The following is a 19,403-nucleotide window of genomic DNA, read 5'->3' on the forward strand; positions in this document are numbered from 1 at the left end:
GTTGAGGTGACTGCAGGTTGTAAGGTCCCATTGATTCTGTCGCCTGAATTATTTTGTACATATGTAGCTTCTCATGTCAGCACCCATTAGCCAGGATAAAGGAGTAGAAGGAGTAAATGACTGAGAATTTACTTCTTTTCTATGTTATTATATTGTTTTTGTTTTTATGCTTTTATAATTATGTTGTTTGAATACCTGTGGGGTCCTGTTGCTGTATTAACAGCTTTTTTACTATAGAAATTTAAAATATATTTAAAAAGTTAGAATAGTAAAATTAACTCCCATGTACTCTTCATCCAACTTTGGAATTATCCACTTAATCTTGTTACCATCTTTAACTCTCTTCCCACTTTTTTTTTTTAAAGTAAATCATGTCATTTTATCTGTAGATATTTCTTTATGTATATAAAAGATAAGGACACTTTTTTTTTAACTTATCCACATTCCTTTAATGCCATTAAATACCTAGTTAATTCACATTTCCCCAATCATCTTAAATTTTTACAGTGTGTTTGAATTCGGGATTCAGATAAGTTTGTGACTGATTGATATTTCTCTTACTTTCTTCATTTTCCTTTTTTCCTCTTGCCTTTAAAAAAAACATCAAGGGGCTTCCCTGGTGGCGCCGTGGTTGAGAGTCCGCCTGCCGTTGCAGGGGACACGGGTTCATGCCCCGGTCCGGGAAGATCCCACATGCCGCTGAGCGGCTGGGCCCGTGAGCCATGGCCGCTGAGCCTGCGCGTCCGGAGCCTGTGCTCCACAACGGGAGAGGCCACAACAGTGAGAGGCCCGCGTACCGCAAAAAAACAAAACAAAACATCAGGTTGTTTATATCCTGTAGTTTTTCATAGCCTGGAGTTTGCTGGTTGCATCCCTATGGTGCCGTTTAGTTTTGAGAATTTTTGGAATAGAACTCAGATGGCTCCTACATCTTTAGACCTTAGCATGTGTTTCGCAGGTATTTTCTCCCAGTCTTTGGCTTGTCTTTTTATTCTTTTAACAGTGTCTTTTACAAAGCAGAAATTTTTAATTTTAATGAAGTTTGCCTTATCAACTTTGTCTTTCATGGACTGTACTTTTGGTATTGTATCTAAAAAGCCGTCACCAAATCCAAGGGAACCTAATTTTTCTCCTATTATCGTACAGGAGATTTATAGTTTAGTTTTATAGTTTTAGGACCATGATCCATATGTGACAGATGTTAAGATTTGTGTTGAAATTCACATTTTTGCATGTGAATGTCCTGTTGTTCCAGCACCATTCGTTGAAAAGACTATCCTTTCTCCATAGAATTGCCTTTGCTCCTTAGAGATGAGTTGACTGTATTTGTGTGGGTCTACTTCTGTGCTCTCCTGTTTATCAGTCATTTTTAGTCTTTGCCAAGCTGATTAAAATATCTCACATAGATTTGTATTTTTAAAAATTGTTCATATTTTTGTGTCTTCTGGACTCCTCTTCTGAACTCTGATGCCCTTTGGGTGGTTTGTCTTTTTTTTTGCTTGCTTGACGTATTAAGGAAAGTACTCCTTTGTTATCAATGTGGTTACAAACATTTTTCCCAGTTGGCGTTGTCTTTTTTTTCTTGCAGACATTCTGCACATTAAATTTGTCAAAATAGTGTCTTCAAGTATGAATTTTGAGTTTTTGAGCTATGCTTAGATAAGTCTTCCTTACTCCAATATTTTAAAATATTTATCCATTAAAAAATCATTATTTGGTTTTACTTTATGTAATTATTTTACATATAATATTCTTTTACTACAAATTAAGTACAAGAACAGATAGACTTATTCTTGTTTTTTAAACTTCATGGAATGGTTCAATTAATATTAGCCTCTGTATCAGTTTGATCCTGACTGATTTTTATAACCCATCTTGCAGGGTGGGTATCTAATTTTTGTATTGTGGTAAAATAATGCAACATAAAAATTACCATCTTTATGTACATTTTTCATTGTTCAGTGGTATTAAGTGCATTCGTATCGTTGTGCAATCATCTCTACAGTCCATCTCCAGAGCTCTTTCCATCTTGGAAAACTGCAACTCTAAACCCATTCTTCGCTCTCCCTAGCCCTTGGCAGTCACTATTCTACTTTCTGTCTCTGTGATTTTGGCTACTTTGCTTCATAAAACTGGGATCATACATTATTTGTCCTTTATTTGTGATTGGCTTATTTTACTTAGCATAATGTCCTCAAAGTTCACCAGTCAGAATTTCCTGCCTTTTTAAGGCTGAATAATATTCCATTGTATGTGTATATTCATTTGTGGATGAACACTTGGATTGTTTCCATATTTTAGCTTGTGTGAGTAATGTTGCTATGAACATGGGTGTACAGATACCTCTTGGAGACCCTGCTTTCAATTCTTTTGAATGTATACCCACAAGCTGAATTTCTGGATCATATGGTAATGCTATAATATTTAATTTTTTGAAGAACCACCATACCGTTTTCCACAATGGCTGTACTGTTTTACATTCCCATCAGTAATGCACAAGGGTTCATATTCTTCATATCCTTGCCAACACTGTTTTTCTTTTTCTTTTTGTCTATTCTCCATTTATTTATTGAAACTGGACTTTGGCGGGGGTGGGGGGGAAATAGCAGTATTGAAAATGCCCTGGTTCTTTTGTTACATCCAAGAAGCTCTGCTAAGATACTCAGTGAGAGCATTTACGGATGAGATAAAGGGGGGCCTATGAAATCCTGAAATTGCAGGCTGAATTCTATATGCTTTTGTGCCTTTTCCTGGAGAAACTTCCATTGATTTAATTAGATTATGGGGAGTGGTGGGAAAGGGCAGAACAGGAAAGAAAGAGGGGAGGGAAAGAGGCGCGTACATGGTGGGAGAAGGCAGCGCTGTGAGGTTAGGTTAGGGAATTCGCATCTGGATGCTGCGGCCCCAGGTGCGCGTCCACCTGCAGGTCGTGGCGCCATGCGGTGCATTCCTGCCCGCCGACGCTGGAGGGCGCGCCCGCGCACAGCCCGCCACGCACGGACCCCGGAGACGCTCAAAGGGGCCGACAGGGGGCGCTGTAAAGGACGGAGGGAGCCCAACCCGGAGACTCTGATCCCAGCCACCTTCCCGGTGGAGGGAGGCTCTGCGGCCCTGGGTCTGGGGGGGCGGGGCCGGAGGGAGGTTTTCCTTGTGCACTGGGGGAAGAGACCCCACCTCTTCCAAATCCTGAGGTCGCCTTTTGCTTTGGGGGCACTGGAGGGAGCATTGCCCCGAGTCCAGTGACCTTTGCAAAATCGTCTCAGGTTGTCTCGGAGGCAGGTGTCCCTGGATTGCAATCTCAGCTCTTCACTTCGCTGTGTGACCTTGGACAAGGAATCCACCTCTCTGAACCTCAGTTCCTTCCACCCCTAAAATGGGAATAATGACCATGCCCAGATGGTACAGCCGGGGCAAGAATTAAATGAGACCCTGTGCCTGCAGGGTACCCACGTAGCAGGGCACCTGGTACATGGTAAATTCTCAAACTACTATCTTACTATTATTAGTATTACCTATCATTGTTACTACAGTATTACTACTATATGATTACTATTACTGTATTACTATATTATTGTATTTATACATTGGTCTGCAGTTTGGCCATTCTAGATATCTGTTTCAAAAGACCCGTGCTTTTGGTTAGAACACATAGTTCTAAAGCTTTTTAATCTTTTCCATTCTTAAAAGTTATCCAAGGGACTAAAGTGTTTCTGTTTTTGTACAATTCACTCCCATGCCATTGAATTTCACCCCATTTAAATTGATCTCACCAAAATACCTCTGTGGGCAGAGCGATCAGATGAAGACTCAGGATTGCTGGCTTGAAAGATTCCTGCCAGCTTCTTGCAGGAAAGAGAAAGAAAAGCCAGCCTCTTCAAGGATAACCCCAAAGGCCATGTGGCCCAAAGGCCCCAGGCTGGGAGGCAGGCAGTCTGGGTTCCGATTCTGGTTCTGCCCGCGTGACTTCAGCAGGGTGCTCCGTCTCTGAATGTGTGCTCAGCTGGACACGAGGAGGTCAGTGGATTCGCATCCTTTTGGTTCCTGCAGCTGTGATGACCTGGCTCCTGGTTCTCCCTTACCTATTAGAAGAGTCTGGTATTTGCACGGATGCGTGGGTCCGAAGAAGGAGAAACCAGCCGTTGCCAACCTCAAGGGGAGGACATGGATTCACAAAGTCCTCTGTTGGACTTAAGTTCAGCCACTGCCCACACATGACCTTGGCAAGTTACTCCTTATTCCTGCCCCAGGGGTCAGCATGTGGTGACATTCAGGGTTGGACACGTGTCCTTCAACCTTCACTTTCAGCTGGAGTCCCAGCCCGAAGCCCTGCAGAGAGAGAGGTGGCCAGAGGTGTCCATCAGCTGGAGCTCAGGGTCACCTGGGACCATGTTATGAAGGGAAAAGTGCCCAGCACTGATTGAAGTCAGGCTCCGGTCAAAGGCAAGTCCACCTTCCTCTATGGAACTCTTCTCCAGCTGAGCAAGGTCACAGTGCCCTCTGCAAGGACTCTGGATAACCTAAGACTGGGTTCATGTCGAAGTCCATCCCTCTCTAGCTGTGCAAAGTTGATGTGATGGCCTAACCTCTGAGCCTCAGTTTCCTCCACTGGAAAATGAGGGTGTTGATTCTCCAAACTGATGGCACAAACATCACCCATGGAGCACTCCCCCACCCTGCCCTCTCACTGTGCTCGGGTTTAGATGCTTCAGTCCTGGTGTTGCTTTCTTCTTCTCCGTAATCAGGAGAACTGATACATTCTGTCCACCATCAAAGCTGAAGGTCAGGAGTTTAAATTGTGAACTAAGCTCCAAGATAAATGTGTCTCTGCACCCCAGTGTTCATAACAACACTATTTACAATAGCCAAGACAGAGAAGCAACCCAAGTGTCCATCAACAGATGAATGGATTAAAAAGATGTGGCACATATATATAGTGGAATACCACTCAGCCATAAAAAGGAACGAAACAATGCCACTTGCAGCAACTTGCATGAACCTAGAGACTATCACATTAACTGCAAGTCAGACAGAGAAAGACAAATACCATGTGATATTGCTTATATGTGGAATCTAAAAAAAATGATACAAATGAACTTATTTACAAATTAGAAATAGACTCACAGACAGAAAGCAAACATATGGTTACCAAAGGGGAAAGGAGGGGGAGGGATAAAGTAGGAGTTTGGAATTAACAGGTACACACTACTATATATAAAATAGATAAACAACAAGGTCCTACTATACTGCACAGGGAACTATATTCAATATCTTGTAATAACCTGTAATGGAAAAGAATCTGAAAAAGAATCGATTCATATTATATTATATTATAACTGAATTACTTTGCTGTACACCTGAAACCAACACATTTCAAATCAACTATACTTCAATTTTTAAAAAGGATACAACACTTTTTCTGATAGTAGCCATCCTAATGGATGTGAGGTGGTACATCATTGGAGTTTTCATTTGCATTTCACTAATGATTAGTGATGTTTGAGTATCTTTTCATGTATTTATTGGTCATTGTATATCTTCTTTGGAGAATTGTCTATTCAAATTCTTGGCCCATTTTTGAATTGATTTGTTTGAGTTCTAGAAGTTCCCTATATATTCTGATCTTAATCCCTCATCAGATATATGATTTGCAAATTTCTCCTATTCTGTGAGTTACCATTTTACTCTGTTGACAGTATCTTTTGAGACCCAAAGTTTAAAAATTTTTAGGAAGTCCGGTTTGTCTGTGTTTTCTTTTCTTGCCTGTGCCTTTGGCATCATCTAATAAGTCATTGCCAAATCCAATATTGTGAAGCTTCTGCCCTGTGTTGTCTTCTAAGAGTTTTCTAGTTTTAGGTCTTACAATTAGGTTATGGATCCCTTTTGAGTTGTTTTTTGTATATGATGTTGGGAAAGGCTCCAGCATCATTCTTTTGCATGTCGTTATCCAGTTTTCCCAGCACCATTTGTTAAGAAGACTGTCTTTTCCACATTGAATGGTCTCGGCACCCTTGTTGAAAATCATTTGACCAGGTATGCACATGTTTATTTCTGGACTCTATTCTGTTTTATTGGTTTATATGTCTGGCTTTATGCCAGTATTGGCCTTATTTTTTAGGTTAACTCTTTGACCTATTTGGAATTTGTTACAAGGAATGAGTTACAGGGATTCAGCTTTTTTTTCGTCAGACTAAATGGCTAATCCATACCATTTATTAAATAACTCTCATTCTCCATTGATGCCAGATTTCATCATGAACTTTTCCAATATATGGGTCCTTTTATCTATTCCTTTGATCTTTAGCACTCTGTTCCTAGGCTAATCCCATATTTTTTGATTTACCCTATCTTGATAGTACATTTTAATTCTTAGTAGGGCTGGTTTCTGATTTGATTTTTGTTTGTTTGTTTGTTTTGGCCATGCTGCACGGCTTGCGGGATCTTAGTTCCCCCACCACAGATTGAACACGTGCCCCCTGCAGTGGAAGTGCGGAGTCCTAACCACTGGACTGCCAAGGAATTCCCTGGTTTCTGACTTTTTTAAGGCTGATGCCTTATAGAGCACATTGTCTAAACTTGCCGGATATGGTCATTTGACCCTTTTCTTGAATTCTTCCATAGATACTAACACATCACTTTAAAATTACTTATCTTTGTCACTATAACTCATGACTATGAATAAAACATAAGTTAAGTTAATATCCATGAAAAATTTGCAAATGAATACCTTAACCTATTTCATATTATTTCACCAGTCAGTAAATCAGTGTTGAAAGTTCTGGTGCCCATCTCAAGGTTTGACTCTGTCTTTAGTCACATATATTTATCTTTTCTCATTTGTCTCTTTTAGCTTGAAAGCATTTTAAAACTTTCTAATTTGATTCTTGGTAGGTTTATTTATTTTAGTAACCTAAAGTTTGGGAATTAGGATAATATAAACATAGTTTTTCCATGAAGTTAAGGTCTATAAACATTCTGTCACAAATTTTTTTAAAAGCATATTAAGATGGAACCCTATAAATTCCTGATTTCAAACTATATTGCAAAACTATAGTAATCAAAACAGTGTGGTATTGGTATAAACAAAGATAAATTGATCAATGGAACAGAATAGAGAGCCCAGAGATAAACCCACACATATGTGATCAATTAATTTGCAACAAAGGAGCCAAGAATATACAGTGGGTGTTGGGAAGACCAGACAGCCACATGCAGATAATGAAACTGAACCACTATCTTATACCATACACAAAAATTAACTCAAAATGGATTAAAGACTTGAATGTAAGACCTGAAACTATAAAACTCCTAGAAGAAAACGTAGGAGGTAAGCTCCTTGACATTGGTTTTGGCAGTGACTTTTTGGATTTGACACCAAAAGCAAAGGCAACAAAAGCAAAAATAGGTGGGACTACATCAAACTAAAAAGTGTCTCTATAGCAAAGGAAACCATCAACAAAATGAAAAGGCAGCCTACAGAATGGGAGAAATTATTTGCAAATCACATATCTTATAAGGGGTTAAAATTCAAAACATATAAAGAACATATACAACTCAATTAAAAAATAACCTGATCCAAAAATGGGCAGAGGAACTGAATAGACATTTTTCCACAGAAGACATACAAATGGCCAACAGGCACATGAAAAAGTGCTGAACATCACTAACCATCAGGAAAATACAAATCAAAACCACAATGAGATATCATCTCACACCAGTTAGAATGACTATTACCAAAAAGAGGAAGAAATAGCAAGTGTTGGCAAGGATGTGGAGAAAAGGGAACCTTGGTGCACTGTTGGTGGGAATGTAACTTGGTGTAGCCACTATGGAAAACAGTGTAAAGTTTCTTAAAAAAACTAAAAATAGAACTATCATATCACCCAGCAATTTCACTCCTGGATATCTATCCGGAAAAAATGAGAACACTAATTTGGAAAGATACATGCACCCCAGTGTTCAAAGCTGCAATATTTACAGTAGTCAAGACATGGAAACAACCTAAGTGTCTATCTACAGATGAATGGGTAAAGAAAATGTGATACACACAACACACAGACATAGACATATATACAGTGGAATATTATTCAGCCATAAAGAAGAATGAAGTCCTGACATTTGTGACAACATGGATGAACCTCGAGGGCATTATGCTAAGTGAAATAAGTCAGACAGAGAAAGACAAATACTGTGTGATCTCATTTATATATGGAATCCAAAAAAAAAAAAAGGAAGAACTCATAGATACAGAGAACAGATTGGTGGTTGCCAGAGGCAGGGTGTTTGGTCGAAAAGAGTGAAGGTGGTCAAAAGGTACAAACTTCCAGTCATAAGATAAATAAGTTCTGGGGATGTAGTGTACAGCATGGTGACTATAGATAAGGTTGTATTAGATATTTGGAAGTTGCTAAGAGAGTAGATCTTAAAAGTTCTCATCACAAGAAAAAAATTTATAATTATGTGCAGTGATGGATGTTAACTAAACTTATTGTGGTAATCAGTTTGCAATATATACATATCAGGTCATAATGTTGTACACCTAAAACTAATATAATATGTCAACTATATTTCAATAAAAAAGAAAAACATCAGATCCTCTTATGAAATTATGCAAAAATGACCAGTTACTTAGCTCTAAAACCTAGTCTTAAGTCATATTCTATGTAGAAATGCATATGAATTGCAACTTTAAGAGATTTCACCAATATGACTTTCAAGGTGCAGGGTACTTAGGATTCATTGTACTTCTACCATTCTTTAGCACAACTTCTGTGAAAAACTCTTTCCTGTCAGGTGTCATTACATGATACTTTCTCTTGCACCAATATATTACATTCACATTAAAAAAAAAGAGAGAGAATCGTTTTCTCCCCAAAAAGCTATTGTTAAGTAAGTTTGGGAAACACCCTGTACCATACCCATCTAGGAGTTTTGTCATGCTCATTAGCATTTTAAAGACTCTAAGAATTCCCATAGCAAAGACCTAACTTTGTTTACCTCAGGGTTTCATAATTAATGTGACAGAAGTAGGTTGTTTCATGTAATATCTGATTTTGAAGAGCTTATGTTTAATGAAACAAACGCACTATAGTAAATGCTACCCAGCCAGCATATGATTTTCTAGTAGATTAAACAAATAACAACTTAATGTCTGTTCAGAACAGCAAAATTTGTGCAGGTGTCCTAAAGCAGTATGTGAATTTCATTTAGTGGTAATATTCTCTCCATACAAATAGAGACAAAATATAAAGAAGTGTTAGGTTGCTCGCCAGAATACATACAAGATTGAGACAAACTGGAACCAAAGCTCATATGTCCAAACAATGATGTCTAGGCTGTGTTTACAAACAGAACCAAATTTCAAAGTGTACTCCCAACCCCCCCAAAAAAAGCAAACATATTTATATGGAATCCCACAAATTCAGTGTTTGGATATTGGTTGAGCTGTCTGTCAATCTCCAACTTCACCAAATAGGAATCCTCATTTACAGAACAGGAAGAGTGTTTTATTTTTCCCTTTTTTTAAAAAAAATTACCAAAAAAAAAAAAATTAATTAAAAAAATTTTTTAGGTAAATCTTCAATTAAGCAAGGACTTCTGGTATTTGCTAATTGGAAAATAATAAAGAAATTTATTCCTGTATATAATTATGACATAAATGTGTAAATAGAAATGGCTTAGGAAATAGTACAGATTTTTAAAAAAATCTTTCAAGTCCACGTTTTTCTGGACAATTACCAATACATGTTAAATGTAGCTATTTTGAATTTAAATTAAGATATTTGCTTTTTAACCCAGCTGTCAAGGGTGTAAATCAGGAAATAGCAATAACTGAATATTTCTCTTGAATGTACATGAACTGTTTTTCTGGTAATGTGGTATGTTCAGAGAGGCATTCACATGGAGTTTCTCAGGCTACTTTACTTCAAGTAAGGTACCAACTTGTGAATTCTCAAAGCAGTTAAGTGTAGTATTCAAATGCTTTTGTCTTTTACAAAGTTGGTAGCTTTTATATGTTACTTAGTATTTTAGGTGTTAAAAAATGCATTGTAATCAGTGGTTGCCAAGAGTTAGGGTTATAATTATAAAGGGAAGTGCAAGAGAGTTTCTTTGTGGTGATGGAACAATTTTGTATCTTGATGGTGATGTAGGTTACATGAATTTATACAGTCTTTAGTGTACATCCAAAAAAAAGTCTGTATAAAAACTGGTAAAATCTGAATAAGGTCTGTTGTGTGGTTTAGTTAATAGTATTATACTAAATGTCAATTTACTGTTTTTGATAATGTCCTATGGTTATGTGAGATGTTTTTCTTTTGGGGAAAGTGTACATGGGAACATTGTATTAGTTTTGCAACTTCTTGTGAAATCTAAAATTATTTTAAAGTTTAAAAAAATGCTATTCATACTTCTATTCAGTATACTAACCGATTAAAAAAATACTTTCATGTTTCTTAGAGCCAGATGTGCAACTTTAGTTTTTAACAGAGTTCTTGAGGACTAAATGCTATTTACTTATATTCAGTCATTTAGTAACTGTTCATTAACTGTCTACAGTTGGAGGCATTACAGTGTCTTAAGAAAATGGGCTTTGGAATTGGCTCTGGTTCAAATCCAGGCTCTGCTACTTTTAGCTGTGTGAACTTGGGGAAGTTACTAAATCTCTCTGAGCTTCAGTTTCTCCATCTATAATGGGCATAATGATAATGATACACACTTATTGAGCCTTATAATACGTGATGAGTTATTATTTGCACCGTATATAATTTAACTCATTTAATCCTTATAACAATCCTATGAGAAAGGTGCCATTTTAACATTTTCAAATGAGGAAACTTAGGCACAGAGAAGCTAAGTTACTTGCACAAGGTCACTCAATTGGGAAATGCTGGAACCTAGATTAAAACTCAGCTGGATTTTCTGTTTTTGCTATACAGAACTAGCTTGTTGATGACCAACTGTCCCACCAAGAACAACTAAAAAGAAAAATAAAATTTAATTAAAAAATTTGTTTGAAGGTTTTTGAGACCTACCAGGGGAGCCAGGACATTATAGGCCACCATCCTGAAGTCACGGGAAGCCTAGAGAAGTTGCCTGGTGTTCAGTGTGACCCTTCCCCTTAGGGCATTTGCTGATTTGTAAGTTGTGGCTGAGAGACTGAGAAGATGAGCAGAAAGTGGTCCCAGAAAGTTGGGGAGCTGAGCAGACCTGTCAGTCTTATAGACCTTGTAGACAAAACTTTGGGTTCAGGCGCCAACAAGGAGAAGGAAGCCTGGTAGATACTGGAGTCTTGGTTGGGGGAGGAGTGGACCAGAAATGGACAAGGCCTCCCAAAGATTGAAGCTCAGCTTCTAATCAGCTCAGTTTGTTATTGGTTTAGGGTAATCTGCCCCTACTCTTAACTGCCTGCCAGAAGCCGAAGTGAATGCTTTCTGGAGAAATATAAAATCATTCTAAGCCTCAAGTTATTTACTTAATTTTCCACAAACGAAGTCTGGCACTTAGTCAGAAATCATTAGGCATATCAGGCAACCAGACCAAATTATTCAAAACGGAGAGGTATAAGTAGTGGAGTTATCAGATTTGCTTTTTAAATAAGATTAATATATTCAGAAATATATTTAACAAGATGAAGAACTTTAGCAGAGAATTAGAAACTATAAAAAGGAATCAGGTGTATATTTTCAAACTGAAAACTGAGATTAAGAATTCAGTAGATGACTTTATCAAGCAAAAGAGAGATTATAAAAAAGGATTAGACATTTTTTGAGAACCAAAGTGTAGAGAATTTCTCATTAGCAGACCTGCACTTAAGAAAATCCAAAGTGCGTTCTTTAGGCAGAAGAAAAATGATCCCAAATGGAAGCACAGAAAGGGTATAGAAAGGACAGAAAGGGTAAATTTGTGGGTATATCTAAATGAATGTCTTATAGAGTTTAAACTATATGGAGAATTAAAGAATACTTAATGGTAGCACAAAGATGGGGCAAGAATAAATGATGTTAACGTTCTATGGTTCTTTTATTGTCTTGGTGATGTGTAAAGTACTAATTTAATTCCTACATTGAACATTGTAATCTCTAGGGCAACTACTATAATAGTAACATAATGTATAAATAACAAGCTACCACAGAGGAAATGAAATAATGAAACATTTGACACTAACGCAGGCAAAAAAGGAGAGAAAAAGGAACAGAAGAGGACAGGTGGTTCAAATAGGAAACAGTACAACGGTAGATTTAAATCCAAATAGTTAATTAACTATGTTAGATGTAAATAGACGTATACTGATAAAAAATATAGTCAGATCTGGTTTTGTTCTAAAAGAGCCCTGGCGGTCCAGTGGTTAAGACTTCGCCTTCCAATGCTGAGAGTGTGGGTTCGCTCCCTGGTCAGGGAGCTAATATCCCACATGCCTGGCAGCCAAAAAACCAAAACATAAAACGGAAGCAATATTGTAACAAATTCAATAAAGACTTAAAAAAGAAAAGGTTCACATCAGAAAAAGAATCTTTAAAAGAGCCAGTTATTTACAGCTTGTAAGAGTTGTAGCTTGAAGTTTAGGATACAGAAAAGTTGAGGGAATTCCCTGGCGGTCCGATGGTTAGGGCTCTGCTCTTTCACTGCCGTGGCTTGGGTTGGATCCCTGGTTGGGGAACTAAGATCCCGCAAGCCGCACAGCATGGCCAAAAACAAACAAACAAAAAAGAAATGTTGAACGTAGAGTTGGAAAAAGGGTATACTGTGCAAACTTAACTAAACCAGCCCTGGTTCTTGTACCATGCTGTACCTAGCTCATAATTTGGTTGCTAGATTTAAATCAGATAATCTTAGAGTTTTCAAAAGCAATGTCCTCTGTATGTGTTAGGTACCCAGTAAATTTAACTATTACGTCTGAGGCATCTTGTTTCTTTTTTTTAAATATAATGTTTTTCTTATTAAAGAAAATTTTCAACTGAAGTATAGTTGATTTATAATGTTGTTAGTTTCAAGTGTACAGCAAAGTGAGTCAGTTATACATATATATTCTTTTTCAGATCCTTTTCCATTATAAGTTATTATAAGATATTGAATATAGTTCTCTGTGCTATACAGTAGGTCTTTGTTGTTTATTTTATATATAGTAGTGTGTAAACTCCTAGTTTATCCACCCCCCTTCTCCTACCTTGTTTCTTAAAATAGTATTCTTTTTTCATTTTGAGTCGATAGACCAAGGACAATGTCTCTTGCACCATTGTACGCATCTGACTCATAGGTTGCTTGATTTTTCAGTAGCTTCCATATATACACATTTTATCCCTTTTCAAGTTTTATGTTTTCATTTAACTCACCATCACAGCTGTTATCTCTTATCTTTATTTAAAATCTATTCTGTGGTGCCTCTGCCTACTGATAATGTATGAATTATTTTATGCTGAAGTAATCTACTTTGAGTATTATCTATAGAGTTTCCAAACTAATGACATTCTTCCTTTTTTCCCCTGTACTTTTATGAAAATGTTCAAATTCTTCAGAATTATTCTTTTATAAATTATCATCCATATAATGAATATAGGTTTCCTCAGTCATGTCACCTGTCTTTTGGCATGAGGGCTTTTTGAAGAATAGGTAGTCGTGTAATTATTTATAAAATAATACCATAGAACTAATTAGAGAATCCTGTCTGGATCTTTGCTTTGTATGACAGTCTGTCGTACATTGGTTAAACATCAATTGGAGACATCTTAAAAGGCTTTTGTTCTGTTCCGCTTTTGATGTTTCATTTAGCTTTTTGGGAAGTCACATTGCTTTTTGTTGGACTGAAGGAAAGGATTAAAAATGATTAAAATGATTATATTGAGTCAGATCTGAATTAGATCTGAATCCAAAATAAGTTTCCCTAGACAACCAAAACAGTGGTAATTTTGGATTGAATTTGGCCTTCTCCCCATAGGTTAGTGGGTACATTTGTATCTGTGGAATATTATAAGCCTTTCAGAATTGGCTAGACTTAATGAGGGCTTTTCTTTGGGGTTTCTTCCTCTTTTAGGACATGTGAAAATGAAATTTGCTGTAGTTAATTTGGTGGATAGCAGTAAAACCAAATATCTGTGTCCTTTCTTTCTGAATATGAGGCTTAATACTGAAAGTTTTAAAATAACCTTTTTCTTATAAATTTTAACTGATGTTAACAAAACTGTGTGAGTTTTTGCAATTTAAGTAATAGTTTCTTCATAGCAAGTCATCTGACCTGGACTGTCAAGGAAGTTAACTACTAGGGATGGTAGAACTCATTAATTTTGGTTTCACTCCTGTATTTATTACTATTCATTTCTCTTTGAACAGGTTGTTCCTTTCAACAGCTTTTGATGAAATTCAGGAACATACTTTTTTACTTGAGCAATTGTCATGAGTAAAAATGAAGTAGGAAAATAAAATCGCAGATTAATGAGAGCCATGTTGTATTGTTCACTAGGCAGTGAAATCAGCTGTGCAGACCATCACTGTTGGAGGAGTGAGCACATCACAATTTAAGACAATTATTCCTCTGGCAACTGCTCCCAATGTCCAGCAGATTCAAGTGCCTGGAAGCAAGTTTCATTATGTCCGACTTGTTACTGCCACAACAGCCAGTAGCTCAACCCAGCCAGTTAGTCAGAATCCCAGTACAAACACTCAGCCTCTTCAGCAAGGTTAGTAACCATTTTTTTAAAAACAATAATTAATGCTTTGAACATTATTATAGAAATTGGTCCTTTTCTTGCTGAAATCCTGATTAAGTATGGCATTTCAGCTGAGTATGAATCAGCAGCTGTTGCAGAAGGCAGTGAAATAGAATCCCAGTTGTATATAACTATAGTATTTTGTTCTGCTAGAAACTGATACACAGTGTGCTGTAATACCAGATAATCATACTTAGTCATCAATTTGTGGGTAGCCATTTTATTGCTGGTTTAAAAGCCTACATTATGCCAGTGGGATAGTTTAAATGGAACCAAATGATTTATCTTATTTTCTAAACTACAAAGCCGTCTAAACTACACAAGGTTTGGGGGTCAGTTGAAATGACCAGTAGGCAAGGTATAAATGATAAGTATGAACTTTCATCCTTTACTTATTTTGAATCTGTAATTGCTAATGAAAATCAGTTAAAATGTTTTTATTTTACTCATTGGTATTTTTCCTGAAAAGTATTCCTGTTTGTAGTCCTACTTTGTTTGTGTTTAATCCTTCCAGCCACCTGATACACATACACAGACTCAAACACATAACCTTTCTCCATATTTATCTACTTGTTAAAAAATTGAAACTGTGAAAGGATGAGGACAGTTTATATCTGGGGCCTAATTTTTTTCCTTGGAAGACTACTGCATATTCTGTCAATGTCAAAATGACGTGGCAAGTGAATGATCTATTGTTTGCTGGATGTAAATAGATGAATTAAAGACCATTTGTTTGCGCCTTCAGTTTTATTAAGGAATCAGAGGGTTGGAGCTGTCCATTGCTGATAGCTAGTTCATCTAAGGGAAAGTGGAAGAAAAATCTTGGATTTTAAATTACTGATGGGAGAAAATGGAGGGTGCATGAGGGAGACAGTATTTTAGTGTGTATTCTATTAAAATTAGACATAATTATATAAAATAGTAATTATATTTTCTATTCCCTCTTTAAACTGATTTTGAAAGGAAATCTTTTATTACAGTGTTCTTAATGAGAGGAAAAATGAAATTTGCATGTACTGCTGACTGAGGAAGTCAAGTGTATATTCTCTCAGTACTTAGCAAGTGCTACTAAGTGCTACAAGTCCAATTTTCTTATATATCATAATGATATAAAGCAGTCATTAGATATAGTTGGTTATATTTTATGTGTATACACACAAATGCTGAGTATCCATTTCCAGCATAACGTTAGCACTGATTTACTCATTATCAAGCATAAGCGTTTGGTATGAGTAGAAGAGGAAGCTGAAGATCCAGGAAGAGTGGAGGAGCGGGTTGGACATTTCATAATTCTAGTGTATTTACCATTTCCTTCTTTTCCAACCTTATGTCTGTCTTTCTGCTTCTCTCTACTTCGCTGTTCTCTTTGCCTCCTAGCAATCCCTCACCCCTCTCCAGCTTCCCTGCTGCTTCCTTTTTTGCTTTCCTTCACTTTCCCTCTCTGTTCTCCCCTCTGTCTCTCTGGCTTCTCCACCTCCCTCTGTATATTCCCTCTTCCCACCTGCTCACATACATATGCCACCCATGCTATTTCCCTCATATCCACCCATATTTCCCTATTTTTGTCTTGCTCTCCTATCCCACAAAAGATCTGGGTATATGTAAAATATATTATTTCATAGGAATAATGAGTTAAATTTACAATCTTCTTTAGAGATACACTGAATAGTTGCTGTAGTTCATAAAATGTATTGATGTGTTTTTCTAAAGGCTTAATTCCCTATGAGGGATTTACTTAAATGCCAAAGGGAATTGGGCTCATCTTGTACATTTTCCCATCAAAGCCATACAAACACCAGTATTCAAACGTTCCACCATATTAATTACTGGCTAGATGGCAGGTAGCACAGTAAAAGGACCCAGAAGATTGCTTGGTTAATCTCTTTAGAATATAATCTACAATCTTGGTTAGGGAGGAAATCAATTTAAGAAATTAAAAACCCTCAAACACTTGCAGGTATGGTTTCTAAAGTTTCAAAGGAGACTGTTCTGAAAGGATTGTTCAGAATTGCTATTAAAGACCAAAAAAATTAAAGATTATGCCAGCATCTATGAAAACTGCAGTAGTGGTAATGTGGGACCATGCTCAAAAGTTGAGGAGGAAGCAACTATGCCCCAGTTTAAAAAAAAAAAAGTTGAGGAGAAATCCAGACTATTGACGTAGTTATATAAGTATGACCCCCTTCCCATGTATATTTTATACTGTTCTTTTTTCTGACCACTACGTTTTCTGTTTTCTGCATTCCCCAGATTTCAGTTAAAACGCAGCATGCGTATGCCAAGCTAATGTAAACCCAGAATTCCCCAGTTTTCTAGCTCTGTGTGCGTGCGTGCGTGCGTGTGGACACTTCCCTGTCCTATCCTTATGAGAATCATCCAAGTCTCCCATGGGATGTGGATAAGGGCAGGACACACACTCCTTCCCCGTCATTTCACAGACCACCAGGAAGTTCCTGCATTTCTCTAGCTGTGCAGTTACCTCAGAATTGCTGCTTGTGTGCTCGTGAAACAGTGACTGTCATTGCCTTGTCAAGGAACAAAGTGGTATAGGGTGTCCTCTCTTCGGTGTCCCAAGCACGAATTCAGGCTTTTAATTCCTTATAGTATTGCTACAGTGGTTATTATAATCAAAACAGAACAGGAAACAATTTCAAATCGGGTATCAGATGGCATGGCACTGCTCCTGTAATTCATGGTCATACACTCTTTTTGTATAGCAACTTTATTGAGATACAGTTCTCATCTACCATAAAATTCACCCTTGTTAAATACAGTACAGTTTAGTAGTTTTTAGTATATTCAGAGATATGTGATCACCACCACTGATCATACGCTCCTTCTGGAGGTCTCCCACCTTCCCACCTACCCACTGCTCCCTAGTTTGTCACCTTGCTGCCAGGGCCTGCTCCCTTTTAGATCTGAGTACCCTCTCTCTAATGTTCTTCCAGGGCTCTCAACTTCTCGTTTTCAGCCATCAACCCTTCCATCCCCACCAGAAGTAAAAAAAAAAATTGTTAACATTATTAACAGTCTTTCTATCCAAGGAAGTCTGTTCTTTTTCTTTTATTGTTCAGAACAGTTTGTTTGATTCAGTGTTCACAGCAGTTTAGATCCCGTTATCTCAACCTCTCTCTTTCATAGCAGGCTCTAGGCCTTTTGCATAAATAAGACCCGAAGGGATGTCCTTTCAGTCTTCTTAAATCCCTCCTTTAGACTGAGGAAGTGGCAGTAGGCAGTATTAGAAATGGTACTTCTTTTGATCCAAACATACAGGTCTAGTACCAACCTGTTTCCTGAACTTCATCACTGTATTTCTGCATGTCAGGTTTCATCTTCCCTTTAGATCAGCTCATCCTTGAATTTTAAATTCTAATAGCTGTCATTTTCCCATTCACTTGAAAGCTCCATGATAACCGATTTTTTTTCCCTTGTACCTACAGTTCCTGCCGTCCTTTCACCTCCACCCTGTCTCTTGCAGCTGTTCTCTCCTTTCCATTCCCAGTGCCATCACCGCAGATTAGACTCTCATGTTTTGTACTCTTCTAACTTTCTTTGTTTCTTGCAGCTCTGTTCTATTTTACATACTGCTGCTGCGTACAGTTTCTTTTTGTGCCATTCCAATGATGTTTCCGGACATCACAGTCCTTAGAAACTTCTCATTGCCTGCTGAATTAATAATACAGATTAAATATACAGATGTCTACCCTTACATTCAAGGCCTTCAACAAAACAGCCACAGTCTGCCTTTTTTTTTTTTTGCCAGTGCTTGCCTACTTTAACCCTAGGTTCCAGCCAAACCGGTCTGTCCCGTAGCACTTTGTGAAGTGCCCAGCATCAAGCCTCCACTTCTCTTGCTCTGCCTCTGTGTGAACTGCCCTCCTCCAGTCTGTATGCCCGCTCTGCAGCCTGACCATTGGTCAGGACTGTCCTCTATGCAGCTTTCCCCGTTCCCAGCCCCTGCCAGTCAGATGTATGTTCTGTCTCCTTTGCTCTCCCACAGTGCTTTCTCTTTTTTTTTTTTAATAATGTTTATTTTATTTGGATACTCATCTAATCTGCTCTACTTGAATGTAGTCTCTTTGAGCAGGTGTCTTGTACTATAGTTTCCCTGGAACACTGTCTACAGTGACATTTATGTAGCAGTAATGGTTGTAATAACAACAAGAACAATAGCAGTAATGGGAACTAACGTTTATTGAGCACTTACTATCTGTTGAGCACTGTTGTAGTAAATTTTCATGAATTAACATATTTATTTCTCTTACCCTGTAAGGGAGATACTATCCCTATATTGCAGATGGGGATACAGGCAAAGAGAATTTAAGTAGTTAGAAAGCAGCAGAATTGGGATTTGAACCCCCAGGGTCTTATGATTTAGGAGACTACATTCTTTTTTTTTTTAGTTTACTTTTTATTGAAGTATAGTTGAATTAAGGAGACTATATTCTTAACCTTGCTGCTATGCTGCCTTTTAGTAGTACTCTGTAAATAATGAATTGTACACAGAATTAGAAATAGTATAGAACAGCATTGTTACCCAAGTTCCTGAATGGCAGTTTTTAATTTATGCATCATTTCATCTCACTGGATTTAGTAGTGAATATATAAAGCATCTGAATACAGATTGAAGTATTTTCAGTAGAATATCTTAAATGACAGACATTCTCTCATAAAGTGGATAGACTATAGCTACCTTAGATATAA

At 37.4% G+C, this 19,403-nt stretch overlaps 1 protein-coding gene across 2 annotated transcripts in view; it reads left to right on the forward strand.

The window, feature by feature from the left end:
* Positions 1 to 19,403, forward strand: part of LIN54 (lin-54 DREAM MuvB core complex component) — a 76,188-nt gene that overhangs the window by 42,947 nt on the left and 13,838 nt on the right. For both annotated transcript variants that reach the window (XM_012537578.3, XM_033409973.2), the window contains exon 5: positions 14,453 to 14,669. In XM_012537578.3, coding sequence (XP_012393032.1) covers positions 14,453 to 14,669 — 217 coding nt within the window. The remainder of the gene's footprint in view (positions 1 to 14,452; positions 14,670 to 19,403) is intronic.

Source organism: Orcinus orca, chromosome 4, assembly GCF_937001465.1.
Source record: "Orcinus orca chromosome 4, mOrcOrc1.1, whole genome shotgun sequence".
Lineage (NCBI taxonomy): Eukaryota > Metazoa > Chordata > Mammalia > Artiodactyla > Delphinidae > Orcinus > Orcinus orca.